The 14,327-nt window shown below is 63.6% G+C and overlaps 1 protein-coding gene across 2 annotated transcripts in view; it reads left to right on the top strand.

Moving 5' to 3' along the window:
- Positions 1-840: 840 nt before the first annotated feature.
- COL5A1 (collagen type V alpha 1 chain) overlaps positions 841-14,327 on the top strand; it is a 110,717-nt gene continuing 97,230 nt past the window's right edge. The window contains exon 1 of one of the 2 annotated variants that reach the window (XM_037036454.1): positions 841-1,395. In XM_037036454.1, coding sequence (XP_036892349.1) covers positions 1,269-1,395 — 127 coding nt within the window. In that variant the 5' untranslated portion in view covers positions 841-1,268. The remainder of the gene's footprint in view (positions 1,396-14,327) is intronic. The other variant, XM_037036453.1, reaches the window with a different exon arrangement.

The raw sequence follows: 14,327 nt of genomic DNA, 5'->3' as shown, positions 1-14,327 counted from the left end.
GGGCTGTGACCAGCCTCGCCTCTGTGCCAGGAGGCCCTCTGGCCGGGCAGTCCAATGGGTGGGTGGGTGGGGGGCCTTCTACGTGCAGCCAGCAGCCTGGCAGGCCTCGACAGGGAGTCCCCACTGGGCACAGAGGAGTGAGGGCAGAGAGGCAGTGCCCAGGGGTGGCCGTCCCTTGCTGTCACTCCGGGAAGGCCTGCTGTCAGCTCCAGAGGGGTCTAGGGAGTCCCCCGAGGGAGCAGGGCAAAGTGGGGGTGTGGACCCAACTCCAGGATGAATGTCCCAGGTGTGCCTCTCACAGTCTCCCTGGGGCACCTAGTGGGAAGTTAGACCCGACTTGACGTGGAAGCCCAGTCTGCAGGGAGGGGTAAGCCAGGGCGGGCCCTCTGGTCCTGGCTGCAGTCTTGGGCGCCCCATCTGGCTGGATGGGAAGTTCAGCCTCCACCCAGAAGAGGAGCCTGAACTCCACGTAAAAGAAAAGTTAGGCGGGGTGAGCTGTAACTTTTTTTTTTTTAAAGCGACGTGATCAAACCCGGGGCCCCTCCGCAATGGTTCCTGGAACTCGGCCAGGTGTGGGCACCTGGGGCAGGGAAGGGAAGCTGGAGGGGCCCTCGGACTCCGAGGCCGGGGCCCTGCTCTTCGGCGCGCGCTCGCCGAGGGCTGGGGGCGCCGCGCGCGCCCGCCCCACGTCCGCTCCCGCCCGGGCCAGCCCCTTCCTCGCCGCGACTCGCCGGCTGTTCCCACCCCCTCGCCCGCGGCGCCCAGTGGGAGGCGGGGGCCGGCCTGGCCTAGCCCAGCGCCGGGCTCTGATTTGCTGCGGGCGCCCTGGATCGACAGCCAGCGCGGGTGCCTTCCAAGAGAGAGGGAGGGAGGAACTCGGGGAAAAAGTGCGGGGCGCCCCAGGCGAGGTCGGCACTCCTGGTCCCCGCGGCTCGCGCAGGACTTCACTCGAGCGCAGCGCCCAGGGAGAGCGGGTCGCGGGGCGGCGGTGGCCAGGGGGGACGAGCAGGAGTCGGAGGGGCTGCAGGAGGCGAGGACAAGCAAGCCGAACGGGGTCCCGGCCGCCCCGCGGGCCAAGGTCGAGCCCTCCCGCCCGTAGGCGAGCGCTCCCGCCGACCCGTGCCGGAGAGCCACCTCCACAAAGAGGACGGGCGGGCGCCTGCTCCCCATGACTTCCTGAGGTCCTGACTGCCCCGCCGAGTCCGCTGCCCGGGCCGAGCCCCCGCGCCCCCGAGCGTCCCCGCGCGCCCCAACCCGCGCCCGTCGGCATGGATGTCCACACCCGCTGGAAAGCGCGCAGCCCGCTCCGTCCGGGAGCCCAGCTGCTGTCCCCGCTACTGCCGCCGGCGTGGCTGCTGCTGCTGCTGTTGTGGGCGTCGCCTCCGAGCAGCGCAGGTAAGGGCGGTCGGGCCCTGGGGGGCGCCCGCGCGACCGCAGGATGCGGTGTGGGCGGGCGCGGCTGTCACTGGGCGCTGGCCGCTGGCTTCTCCCGCGCTTGCCCAGCGTGCACCCCTTGGCTGTGGAATGCACGGGCCGGCATTCCGAATGCCATCAGCCCGGGAGGGGGCCTGGAGAGGGAGACGCGCCAGCACAATGCCGGGTGCGCCAAACACTCAGGCCGGGTGGGGCTGGCGTGAGGGCTGGCGGCTGCGCGTGGGGTAAACCAGAGGGTTGTCTGCGAGGCCGGCAAACTTTTGTTCCGAAACTTTGCATTCCCTGTCCTACATCCCAGCTCTGGCCCGCAGAGCCCTGCAGAACTTCCTCTCCTGAAAACCAGGAAGCGTCGCCCCCTAGAGTCACAGCCTGTCCATTCTTGGGGTGGGGGCTGCTGTGGGGAACCCCAGTAGCCTGAGCCCCCAACCCTGTCCTCCACCCCCATGTGCAGTCTCCTGCCTCTAGACCCTGCCGGCTCTTTGCTTCCCCTGGGATCTGGGCCTCTCTGGGTCCTGGCCACCTAGGAGCTCAGGGGTCCTGGGAGCCCTGGAAGGGGGTTGACCAGCAGCCCAGCTCCTCATCCCACCCTGAAACCCCCGACTCGCTGGGAGGTGGGTTGATGGAGCAAAGCCAGGAGATGGTCTTGGAGCCCGACTGTGAGCAGCTCAGATGATGGACAGACGCGGGCGCTTTCTGCGCTTTCTGCGCGGGCGCTCCTCCTGTAGAGGAGCCTTCTCCCTGGGGATCGGGCGCTGCCCGAGTGCCACCTGTGAGGCACCTGTGACCCAGCTCCCTGATGGGACCGTGTCCTTCCAAGCATCGCCTTCGGTGGTTACCTGTGGGATGGCTCTCCACACACCCTCAAACATTGGCGCCCCAGGCTCCGGAAAGTCCCCCAGGTCCCTATCGACAGGCGGGAGATGAAGCTAAGGGCTGCTGGGAGAAGCACAGGCAGGGGGTGGGGCCGTGGGAGAAGGGATCGCCTCCCAGCCTCCCCTTCTCCCCCCCTGTAGTGTGGAGATGTGTGGGAGAATGAGTTTCCGTGTTTCACCGGCCAGTGACCTCTGCTTCCCCCTTTTCCCGGCACAGAGAGTGCAGGCCGGGCCAAGGAGGGCCGGCGGGGTCGGGCACCCAGCCCACGCCAGCGCTGGGGCCTGGGGTCTTTCCCCTGGGCGGCCACCATCCTGCCCGTGGGCCTGGGCCGGCTGGCTCTGCATTTCTGCCCGGGTCTCCAAGAAGGTGGTGTGCAGCAGGGTGGGGACGTGGTCAGGGGACCCTGTGGTGGCCCAGGGACTCAGCCCTGTCCCACCTCCTCTGATGGGCTTTCTCCTAGGAACTCAGGAGGAAGCCCTTCAGGGGAGTCACCAACCCCAAAAGCTGGGGTTGGGTGTGGCCTGGGATTGGGGTTGGCTGTTGGCTCCCCATCTCTGTCCCCCTGCCTGCCTCCCCTGCTTCCTTTCTGACCCCCCTTTCCAACGGAGGGGCGGCCATGGAGGCTGAAGCCCAGACCCTGGCCGTGGAGCTGGGCGTTTTGTCCAAAGGACGTTAGGAGCATGTGAAGAAGCCACTTTGCTGATGGCTCCCACAGACCTCCCCCCACCGCCCAGGGTGGGACCGTTTGGGAGCCGTCGTCAGTGCGTGGCCAGAGAGGGCGGCTGTCCCCTGGAGATGGCGGGAGGCGGGAACGGGTCAGCAGCCAGTCTTCCCCTTCCCTCCATCGTGGGGTGGGCCAGATGCTCTCTGAGTTTTCCCTGAACACGGCTCTTTCTCTACCTTCTTCTTGGCCAAGCATGTGTAGGAAGGAAAAGTAAGACCGCATTTGGGGCCGGTTAACATTGTAACGGGCAAAACGCGAGTATGTGAAATGAAACATGACCCCAATATTTGGAAATTGAGGTCATCTCCTCCTCACGCCATTGGCTGGCCCCAGTCACGTGGCTGCTTTTTGCAATAATTTGGGGGGAGAATCGTCCAAGTTTGGTGGGACTTGACCGAGATTAAATGGTTAAGTTTTCTCTGACTCAGTCGAGTTGGCTAGGCGGACACCCTTTCCATCCTCCCCTCCTCCTCCCCCCCATGGAAGAACATCGGGTGGGAGGAGCGGAGAAGCCCGGCCGGGCAGCCCGCTCCTGCACATCGGCCCCAGATTTCGGAGGCCGGGAGGGAGGCCGGGAGGCCTCGGAGCTGCGGTCCCTGCCCAGTGGCGCTGACCACGCAGCAGTGGGCCTGGCGGGTGTTTCCCCCTGGCCTAGAAGCGGCTTCTCCTCTGATGTTCCTGCCTCAGGGCTGTTCTTGGGGTGCTGGCCAGAGCCTGCCCGCCACCCCACCCTTCAGATATTTCTGGATCCTCACCACGGCCATGCCCTTTGCAGAGCACAGCTGAGGCCACCCGCCCCTGCCTTCCGGCTGTCTGGACCGGTCTCCCATTATCCCTGCCCCCTGTCCCCTCCCCGGGTCACAGGCTTTTCGGGGTGGAGCGGAGCCACGTGGGGAACAGCCACCCACTGCTGCCATCCCCACTTAAGAACAGCGACAGAGGGGACAGGGCAGGGTTCCTGCCCCCTGTAGGACCCACAGTTGTGAGGGTTCTCGGGCACTCGTCTGGCTGCGCAGGGGCCTGCGCCCCCATCATCTCGTTGGGTCCTCACGCACGCAGGCTCCAGTATGGGCAGAGCTGGCTGGTACTCAGAGGCCCGGGAAGCGGGGTCCGGGGCATGGGGACCCCAGACCCTGGGTCTGTGTGACCTCTGTGCCTGGGCCTGAGGGAGCTTCTCCCTCCTTCCTGCCCTGCAAGGCCAGGCCTCGGTGCCTCAACTTGCCGGGGTCCCACCTCCTCATCCCACAGCCGGCAGTGCGGCCTCGCCCTGAGCCTGCTGAGCAAGGCGCTCCGTTCGGCCAGCACAGGGTTTTGGTTCCTTCCCTCCCTTTCTCCCTCCACCCTCCACGCTCCCTCCCTCCCTTCCCTCCTTCCCTCTCTCCCCCTCCCTCTCCTCCCTCCCTCCCTCCCTCCTTTTTTACTGGAATGCCTTCCAGGGGACCAGCTGCCTGCAGTCCCCATTTCTTGTCTTTAGCCGGGCCCTTCTCCCAGCCACACGGCCTGCTAGTTCCTGAAGGCTTTTACCTTTGCACCCCGCCTGGAGGGTGTCGCCAAGATGGCGGTGAAGGTGGCAGGTCCCCTGGCCAGGAGCTCGCAGTCTGATGAGGGGGGTACACTTGCGGGCATGGCTCATCTCACTGTTCGTGTTCATGCCCAGGGCCGTTTAAAGCAGTCTGGGAGGGTTGGCCCCATTGGGGAGATCTGGGGGAGCTTCCTGGAGGTGACGCTAAACTTGGCTTTGCCCTTCCTCACCGTCCCCTTCCTTTTATCTCAGAAATGCACCACAGTGTCTCCTTGTCGGGTGCCTGCACCCTCCTCTGGGACATGCGTCTCGCCCTGCAGAGCACGCCGGCCCCTCAGCAGGGCTCCCCTGGGCCTGGCTGCTTCCTCGGGCTGGAAAGCCCCCTCATTAACTCAGTTGGCGGGGCGCCCCAGTGCCACATGTGTCCCGGGAACGCTGTGCAAACAGAAGTGGCAGTTGGGAGACAGAGGGAGTCTCTGAGGGGGACCGTGTGGGGTCTGGGGGGTCCTTAACCCTTTCTCCGCCCCTGCACATGAGGCCGGGCCATTCTGCAGCCAGGCTGACAGATGTTGACAGCTTTGGCTGGGAGCGTGAGGGCCCCTGTGCCCGGTGACAGACCATTGGGTATGGGAGGGGACAGTCCTTGGCAATCGGATGTGGAACCCCATGGCAGTGTGGCAGTTGCGAAGTCCTTGGAGTCGGCGCAGACTGCTCGTCTTTCTCTGAGAGAACTTGCCGGTCGGCTGGGCTGGGGCCAGGCCCTGCCTCAGCCTTCCCCTCCAGAAAAGGGAGAGAACCGCGTTCACGTGCTCCGAGGGGAGGTGGTGAAGACCGACTGCGGAGGGACGCCCGGAGAGCGGGGTGAAGTGCTTGGCGTGTTGTGAGCACCAGACCGCTCTTTTGGGCGGCCTTTTTGCAAAAGGAGACGGCACCGGCCCTCTTTCCCTGCAATTGTCCTGGAGGCTCGGGTCGCTGTCCAGACCTGGGGGCCCCACCGTCCACCAGCCGCATGGGGCTGGCCGCTCCCTGGAGGCTGTGGCCCCTCGCCTGCTTGGCAGGCCTGCTTCCTCTGGGGTCCCGGACTGGTCCCCGAGGCCACACACATGGAAGTGCTGTACAAGCCCATTCCAGGTCGTACATGCGTGCGTGTATGTGAGCACCTGCAGTGTGGATGTGCGGGTTTGCGGGCACACATGCGTGCACACGCAGGCACACATGTGTGCTTCTGCAGGCAGGGCCTGCTGTTTGGGGAGCGCGTGGCAGGATGGCCTTTCTCTGCTTACCAGGCCCCACCCTGCCTGATGGGCGGCACAGACTTGAGACGTGGCCACCGAGCCTGCTGGGCCACCAGGGGGCCGCGGGTCCCGCCCCGCTGGGCCCGCTGGATCCGCTAATTTGCCGAGTCTTTTTTTACTCACAGGAGGGCGGTGTTATATTATGGCTCCCGCCTGCCCCGCTATTTATATTCTCCATATAACCCACTTCGCCGGTGTCAGCACTGGGCCACGTGTTCGCCTGAAGGTTTCTGGCCCAGCTGGAGACAGTGGGGTGTGAAGGCGGGCCGGGCTCTGGCCCTTCTTGCGGGCAGGGCTGCCACCACCACGGGACGCGGCATGAAGGCGAGGGCGTGGGGCGGCGGGCAGGGCCAGGGGGCCGGTCCTGGCGCCTCTCCCACTGGCCGCGCCTTCGTCCTCCCGTGTCCCGGTTTCTCCGCCTGTGAGAAGGGGGTGATGACTGTCACTTCTGAAGGATGTTGTGAGGGTTCAGTACATAATGTGTGTGGCGCACAGTCAACCCATTGTCACCGTCACGCCCTTCCCGGGCCCCAAGGCAGCACACCCCCTAGCACCCGGGGCCCGGCTCCGCGCTCCTGGCTCCGCTCACTGGCTGGCTGGGGGAGTCACCCCCGTCTCATGAACGGTCCTGCCAGTGCCCCGCTCACGGGGTGAGTGTGAGAAGAGGTGCCACAGACAGTGTCCCCTGGTGAGTTTATCGGGTCCCTCTCTGCAACTGCCACGGTTTTGAGCTCAGGCATGGGGCATGTCCTTGGACAATTGTGGGCACATCACGTTGTCCATGCCCCTCCCCACCCTGAGGCCACCCCCACTTCGTCAGGAGGAACTGGGGTCCAGATTTGGCCACGTTCCAGCCCCCGGACCCGACCAGGGCGATGGCCGATGCCTCGGAGGGGTGCGTTCCAGGGTGGGCACAGGCGGGGGCGTTGCTGTCTCCAACGCTGCTTCTGAGCCAGCCCAGCCCCAGGTGGCTCGGGAGAAGTCTGTAGGACCAATGAGTGGATGGATGGATGGATGGATGGCGTCGGCGATGGGGTCACTCAATGTCACGTATGCCCTGCCGCCTGAGCCATCATTTCATCAGCTTCGACTCACCCACTGGTTTTCCTGGCAGGCTCCCAAGTCAGTAATGACCCTGCACTTGGAGGGCATGTTGCTGCTCTCTGGTGACTCAGACCTAAGGAATGGAACCGCAGACTGACCCACTTTTCTCCAGATTTCATTCTCCAGACGCCCAGCCCACTTCCCTCCGTGTCTCCGTGCGGGAAGCGGGGCTTCCCCTGCGCTGTTTCCTAGATGTGTGTCGTCGGGGGAGACCCACTCCTTTGTTCTGGGTCTTCCTGCCGGCACCTTGGCCGTGGGGCCCCAGCAACCGCTCTGTTTTTTAAAAAAGAAACACCAGCAGATGGCATCAAGATGTGTGTAGGGCAGCAGCAACCTTGAAGACTCTGCCCTCGGGCTGGGAGGGTCGTCTCTCCTGCGGCAGGGGTCGGGGGGCACGGGGAGTACTGGAGAGGGGTGCTCGGCCTGGGGCGGTGAGCTTCGCTTCCAGGAGTTTCTTCCTGCAGGAGGTTCCAGAGGGAATACCACAGGGGCCGGCCTTGGTGTGGAGAACCCGGGAGGTGCGGGGGCTGTGCCTGAAGTGTCTGTGGCCCTCTAACGAAGCCAGGCCGGTGCTGGGCATGGGGTGGCCAGGGCACAGGCGAGCTAGGGGCACCGCCTGCCCCCCAGGAGCTTCTGGGGCAGAGGGGGAGTCAGACTCCTGAGCAGGCGGTTGTCCCCAGTGAAGTGCATTCGGGACGAGAGATACACCAGCAGGTAGGGGGTGCCACTGGCCAATCTGAGGGAGCCCCCTGTGAGCCCCTGGGCCACCAGACATTCACGAGGAGGCACCTGCCAGCCCAAAGGGTTGCTGGCCAATCAGGGAGGCAACAGCCAGCATCAAGGGGACACTGGCCAATTGAGATGAGCTTACCTGTGGCCCTTGGGGTCCACTGCGGTGAGTTGGAAGTCAGGCATTTCTCCTCACTTCCCCGTGTTTTTACTCTGGCTCCTGTGCGCGTTTAGTTTTCCTGCTCTGGGGTGTTACCTGTGGAGTGCGCGTGGTCCTCACACCAGCCCTGGGCCAGGTGGGGTTGGCCCCATTCTGCCCGTGTGCCAGTGGAGGCTCTGAGAGCCCCGCTGGCGGGGATGAAAGTCGCCTTCTCTGAGCCGGGGGCGGGGCTTCCGTAGCGGCTTCACCTTTCCCTCCTTTGTGGAGACGCGGCCCCCCCCCCCCCCCCCCCCCGCCCCTGGCTCCCACTTGGCTGCCAGGGTCCAGTGCTTCAGGGTCCGGTGCGCCACGGCCGACAGCGGTGAGAACGATCTCAGCGCTCGCCTTTTCGGCTGTGGCTGTGTCTAGTAAATGTAGTAAATGTCAAGGCCTACTTCTTTGGGGGGACAGTGGGACACCTGCGGCCCTGGCCCACGTGGGTCAGTGACATGGGGCGAGCTGGCCTGGAGCCCTGCCCAGAGGGCTCAGTGAGATGGGCGGGCCGGGAAAGACGCCCACCACACAGCCCTGCACCCCGAGTTCAGTCCGGTCTGGGCAGCTGGAGCCAGCTTTGGGGGGTTGTTCCCGCCTGTCCTCGTGGGCTCCCTGCGGGGTGAAGCGACCGGGATCCGTGTTTATTTTAGTCTTCTTCTTTTGCTCCCCGCTTTCCTGTGTCCCTTGGGGAGAATCTGAGATGAGGCAGGCCTCCGGTTCCCCTTTCTGAGCTGTTTTCTGGGTTTTCCTCCTGGGACGGGGGACACAGTCTCCGTGTCAGCGCGTCCTGTCGAGGCTGCTCTTCTTTCTGAGCAGACTTGCCGTTTGGCACAGAAAGTACCGCTCTGGGCACTCAGGGTGGTGGTGCCCGCATCCAGGAAGGGCGGGAGCATGGTGAGTGTGGGCGGAGCGATGGGCGGGACCGTGAGTGTGTGGGCGGGGCCGCGAGTGTGGGTGGGCGGGGCGGTGGTGAGGGCGGAGCGATGGGCGGAGCAGTGAGCGGGGTGGGCGGGGCGGTGAGTGCGGGTGGGCCGGTGGGTGGAGAGGTGGGCCGGCCCTGCTGAGCAAGGCCACTGTGCCCAAGAAAGGACCCGGAGATCAAGACCAAAGAGAGGGGATGGCGAGTGGGAGGGAGGCCGGTGTCCCCTCAGGACGACCCTCCCTCACTTGAAACAGGTGGACTGCAGGTTTCGGTGTACAGGATGGGAGGTGGGAGGGCGCTGCCTGGAGGAAAGCGGGTGCCCCCCCTCCTTCAAGAAGCGGTGAGGCTGTGGTTTTCCTTTCCTGCCTGGGGGCCGAGGTTCCTCTTCTCCAAAGGGGAGACTCCGTTACTGCGATAGGGTCCCGGGAGGTGGGGAAAGAGCTTCAAGAGGAGGCCCTCACTGGGGCGGGGCAAGCCAGGCCTGGACACGCCCCCTGCTCTTCCAATCAGCTTGTCCTCACGCGCCCTGCAGCACCATGGGCCCCAGGGCCCCTCCATGTGGACGGGCTCCCACCTCCCCTTCCTGGGGCAGGGCCTGGCCGATTACAAACAGCTGCTTGGCCTGGGAGCAGGGCTTACAAACATTGGGAAGGCTGTTCTCCAAGGGCTGGAAGGCACATGGGAGCTTCTTCTGCAGCCTGCAGAGCTGGGAGAGGGGGACAGGAGTCCACGTGACTGTCCCACAAGCCACCGGGCCCACTTACCACCGTGCGGTGAGGTGGAGACCCCCTGAGGGGTGGTCAGGCTCTGGGCCTGGGGTGAGGGTCGGTTGGCTGGTCTCCGGGTGGGCCCTCCGATGGGCCCAGCACCCTCTGCTGAGCTGACAAGGGGACGTGCGTTAGGGCAGAAAGAGCTCGTGACGTGTGAGCGGGACTGTTGGCTCGGAGGTGAAGAATGAGAGTCTCTGGCAGTCTGTGTTTTTAAAAATTTATCCTTAGTGCTTTCATTTCACACACAGTTGTATCCTGATGACACCTTTCCAGGGTCAGAGGCATCATCGCCCACCTTGTGCAGGCACGGAGGCCGAGGCCCACAGGGGCCGCGCCGCTGGTGTGTGCAGCCCGGAGCATCTGAGTCCCAGACGGAATGTGGCTTTGGGAGCAGGGGTGAGGCTTAGAGTCTGTGTGAGGCACTTTCTCCTTACTCCCTGGGGTCTTTGTCCGGGCAGCAGCAGGGGGCTGAGAGAGGAGGGACAGAGTGCCACCTAGGGGGCACCCCTGGTGACCTCCCTGCCCTCACCTGTCTCCTCAGGCTGGTCGGTGGTGTGTGCTGGGGCCTGTCTTGTGGGGAAGCGGTGCTCTTGGTCCCTGTCGCTTGGTGCCCACTTCCCAAAGCCTCCTGAGTCATGGGCCCCCCAGCGTCCCCCTCACACGTCTTAGCTGACATGTATGGAATTGAGCCCTGTGTGCAGCTGTGTGCAGAGTGTGCGCGAGGGGCGAGCCGCTCGGGGCTGAGTCAGTTTTTCCACTTCAGTGGGAAGGAAAGAGTGATAGGAGAGGGGTCATAGCCAGGCAGGTCTTTCCTGTTTAATGTCGGTGGACACACGATGAGAGGGGTGTGTGTGGGTCGGTGCCAGCAAGCCACATGCAGCAGACAGGGCGGGGGCAGGTGGGGGGGCCCTGCTCTGCAGGCAGGGTGGGGCCGAGGCATCTGCCAGTTGCCCCGGGAGCTAAACCGGTGGAGGGGGAGGCTGGACCACGACATGAACCGCATCTTTAAGCCATCAGCACTTCATAAAAGAAAAAGAAAAAGACCCAAGAGAAGCAGAACCGAGACCCGACTTTGGAGCCTGCCCTTCACGGGACTGGCAAGACCCTGCGATGCATCGGAAAGCCACGGGCGGGCTCGCAGGCCTCCCGCCCTTTTTTTTTTCCCCCCTCAGAAGGGGTCATGAGTCTGGGAGAACTGGCAACTCCCTCCGAAAGTTCGCTGCTTTGGGGGCCCCCACTGCACGGCCCAGATGGATTCTACTGGGAAAAGTTAGGGAATTCCAATTCATTCAGCGTCACACGTCAAGGGCGTAGGGCTTACTCTGCACCAGGAGTCCTGGGCATTTTGGGCTGTAGGTCCCGTCAGTGCGCGGAATTCACAGTGAACGGTGGGGAATTCTGTTCCTTGTAATGATGTTGCTGCCTCCAAGTTCAAGACCAGCAGTGGGCGTGGTTCACCCAGACGCCAGGGGCGGCATGGCGTCCCAGCTCTGCTGGACTTTGGGAAAACCTGCGCATGGCCCGAGGCCCTGGTGCCGCGGCACTCTCCCAGTGTGACCTCAAATGCATCACGCTTCCTCCGTGCCTCAGTTTCTCCATGGATCAGGCGGCGCTAATGACGTGTGCCTCGTCACTGTGGTGGGAATCGAAGGAGGCGGGGTTCCAACCTCCCCAGTAACGGGTCTGCCTGGGTCGACGATGTTGGGTCTCATGTGCCCAAGGTGGAGGAGCAGCCCCATAAAGACCTGTGGATTTGAGTGGAACCTGCCTTTTAGATGCTGGTGTCAGCCGACTCGATGTGAGTTGGCTCACGGAGGCCGGGTGGGCAGGTGTGAGGAGGCCCCGGCCACTCCCAAGGAGGAGGCAGGGACCTCGGTGCCGGGCAGAGGTGGGGAGGCACACGGCTGCGGGTCCGAGTGCTCGATCTGGGGCATGTGGCCGGCAGGTTTTGCTGGATTGGACTCTGGGCCTGGGGCGCTGCTGGTTGTCCCACAAGACCCCAGTCTGGACTCGGTGACATGCCTCTAGTCTTCACCCAGCAATGCGAACCACCCGCTCTCTAGAGGGACCCCAGGCAGATTGCCAGTTTGTGGCTGGGGGTGTGCATGCGAGAGAGACGTGTGTTCCTGAGCGGGCGTGAGCCCCCATCTGCTTTCCAGTGTCCCCAGTGCCATGGGCACACAGCCGGCTGGGACACCAGAGCTCCCTGGTGTGCCAGCTGCTTAGATGCAAGACTCCCTGCTCCACACCACAACCCCGAGAGGTCAGGGGAGGTTTGCCCAGGCACCTCGGCCGACAGGGCTGCGGACCTGAGGGTTGGATGTGGCTCCCTGTGGCTCTCAAGTCAGCCCCCCTGCGGCATCCGGGTCACCCCCGCCTGCCACCCTTCTGCCCCCTGCCTGCCCCCTGCATCTTCCAGACAGTCCTCCCAGCTGTCACCCTGCTCCTCAGCTGTAATGTCTCCAGATGACTCTGTCCAGGCCCTTTCACCTCAGGCTCCTTCAGTTCGGGGATTCATCCTCTTACCCTGTAGATGACTTCCAGAAACCCTCTCCGCCCTGTTTTGGAATTCCTCAAATACCGCCGGTTCGCCTGCTCTTCTTCAGCCCCGCTTCACCCTGGGCCCTTACCTTGAACCGCTCTGTCCTTCCCAGGGGGTGACGGATTCCTCCAGGCTGCGGCCCCTGTTCTCCCACCCTGCACGCAGCTGCTGGGACCCCCAGCGTCACCACCCTCCCTGGGGTGGCCGCAGAATCCAGGCTGACTCCTCCACCCCAGGGTTCGCACGACCTAGCAGTCCCTGTGTCGAATCCGAGCCCCAGTAACAGGCATGTGCCGTTTTCCATGAACTTGATGCCTGGTCAATATCTTGGCAAAAAAAAAAAAAAAAGCCATCCTCTGAGTTGGGGCAGTCTGGGCTCTTCCCAGCCACTCGTCAGAATAGTTCCTGGTGGGAGTGCTGCTGTGGGAAAGCAGCCGTGGTCATGGCGCCCAAGACGGGCCCGACATCTGCTTTTCGGAGCAGCCGCCACCTCTGGGGCATGTCAGGCTTGACAGCCGAGCACATTTTTCTCGGGTGACTCACTCCTTTCCGTGTCCGTCTGGCCGTCCAGATCTTCCCTGTGCAGTCTGTCTTCCCAGCGCCCTGGGAGGCCGCGGGCTGGCGCTTCCAGGCTGGATGGTGCCAGCTGGGCAGGCGCGGCTCTGGGAAGTCTCCCTGGCACGGGCTGGGTGCGCCGTGCTCTCTGCCCGGGGCCTGTGGGGCCTCCCCAACGGGGACATTCGCCGTCCTCGCACGGCTGATGTAGGACACAGCCCTGCTGGGAGAGCTTCCTGGGAGTCTCATGTCATCGTGGCCTCTGGCCCCCAGCGCTCCTCTGCCCTGTTCCTGGCTGGACTCGCCGGGAACAGGAGGCGGGTGGTGAGGCTGCCAGTTGGGTGGGAATGAGGTACTCCTGGGTGCCGCCTGGCTGGGAGAGGGAGCCCTGCCTCTGTTGGTCATTGTGTCTTCGCTGGGCCGCAAGTTCAGGCCCCAGTCTGTGACTCTGAACTCCGGAGCCGTGGGTGACGGGAGCAGCTCACGCTCCGAACCTCACGCCTGTGCTCGCACACCTGCGGCCCTGGGCGGCTCCTGGTGGGACATGTACCAGACGCCTGGAAACGGACCCCATCGACCTACCGAGTGTGAGCCCAGGGAATGCAGCCGGATGGGGGTGTGGACTGGTGGGCGACACTGTGGGAGGCGGCACCACGTTCCGCCCCCAGCGTGTGGCGCCTCCCCAGGGCTCTGTTGTGCCATCCCTCGGTTCATGTCCACGTGGCTGCTTTCGAGTCCCCGATCAGGGCGTCTGGCCACTTGTGTGGCTCTAGTAATCTAAACAGCCTTCTGGTCCGGCTGGAAGTGCTGCGACCCACTCCTCCCAGGGGCAGGCGGCCCGTGCGATGTTCTTGTACTTGAACCACATGAAGGAGTGAAGAAACTTCCCAGGCGCGTCCCTGGCACCAGCGCTGTCCCCCAGGGTCACCTTGGCCTGGGCTCTGAAGTCAGGTGCCCTGAGGCGGTAGGAGGAGCCCGGTATTTGGGCGGGTTTGGGAAGGATGGAGTAGACAGACTTTCATTTGTAACAGGAAATATTCCTGTAAACTTCGTCTATCGTGTTATTTGCTTTAGGACACATAATAGGCCCCGAACTGTTGTCTCCAGGGGCCAGTTCTCTTCTGCCCCGAAAGCTGTTTTTTCCAATGAGAATTTCCAGGCAAACACCAGCCAAAGCCAGTGCTGAGTCAGCAGATACATTGGCCTTGTGTCCGCATTTCAGTCCAAATGGGCAAGGGAGAGGGGGCATGGGCCCAGCCAAGGGGCTCCGGGAGCACCCCGGGCTCAGGGTGGCCCGCTTAATGTGTCAGGCTCTGGGAAACGTGGACGGGCCTGAGACGTGCACTGCAGTATGTTTCATTGAGAGTGCCCGCTTCCTGCCCTGGGTGCTGTGGCTCAGTGGATTGAGCACAGGCCTGTGCACCAAAGGATTTCGGGTTCAATTCCCAGTCAGGACACACGCCTGGGTTTTGGGCCAGGTCCCCAGTAGGGGGCACACGAGAGGCAACCACACATGGATGTTTCTGTCTGTTTCTTCCTCCCTCCTCTTCAATCTAAAAATAAATAAATAAATAAAATCTTTAAAAAAAATGCCCACTTCCAGGACAAGGACCAAAATCTCTAGGACTATCTCAGGGTTTCCAGTAGACAGGGAGAGGATGCTT

The sequence above is a fragment of the Sturnira hondurensis genome, unplaced genomic scaffold (assembly GCF_014824575.4).
Source record: "Sturnira hondurensis isolate 20B ecotype Veracruz unplaced genomic scaffold, ASM1482457v3 Scaffold0022908, whole genome shotgun sequence".
In the NCBI taxonomy this organism is placed as follows: Eukaryota; Metazoa; Chordata; class Mammalia; order Chiroptera; family Phyllostomidae; genus Sturnira; species Sturnira hondurensis.
The sequence above is the reverse complement of the archived record's forward strand: the minus strand, read 5'-3'. Positions and strand labels throughout refer to the sequence as shown.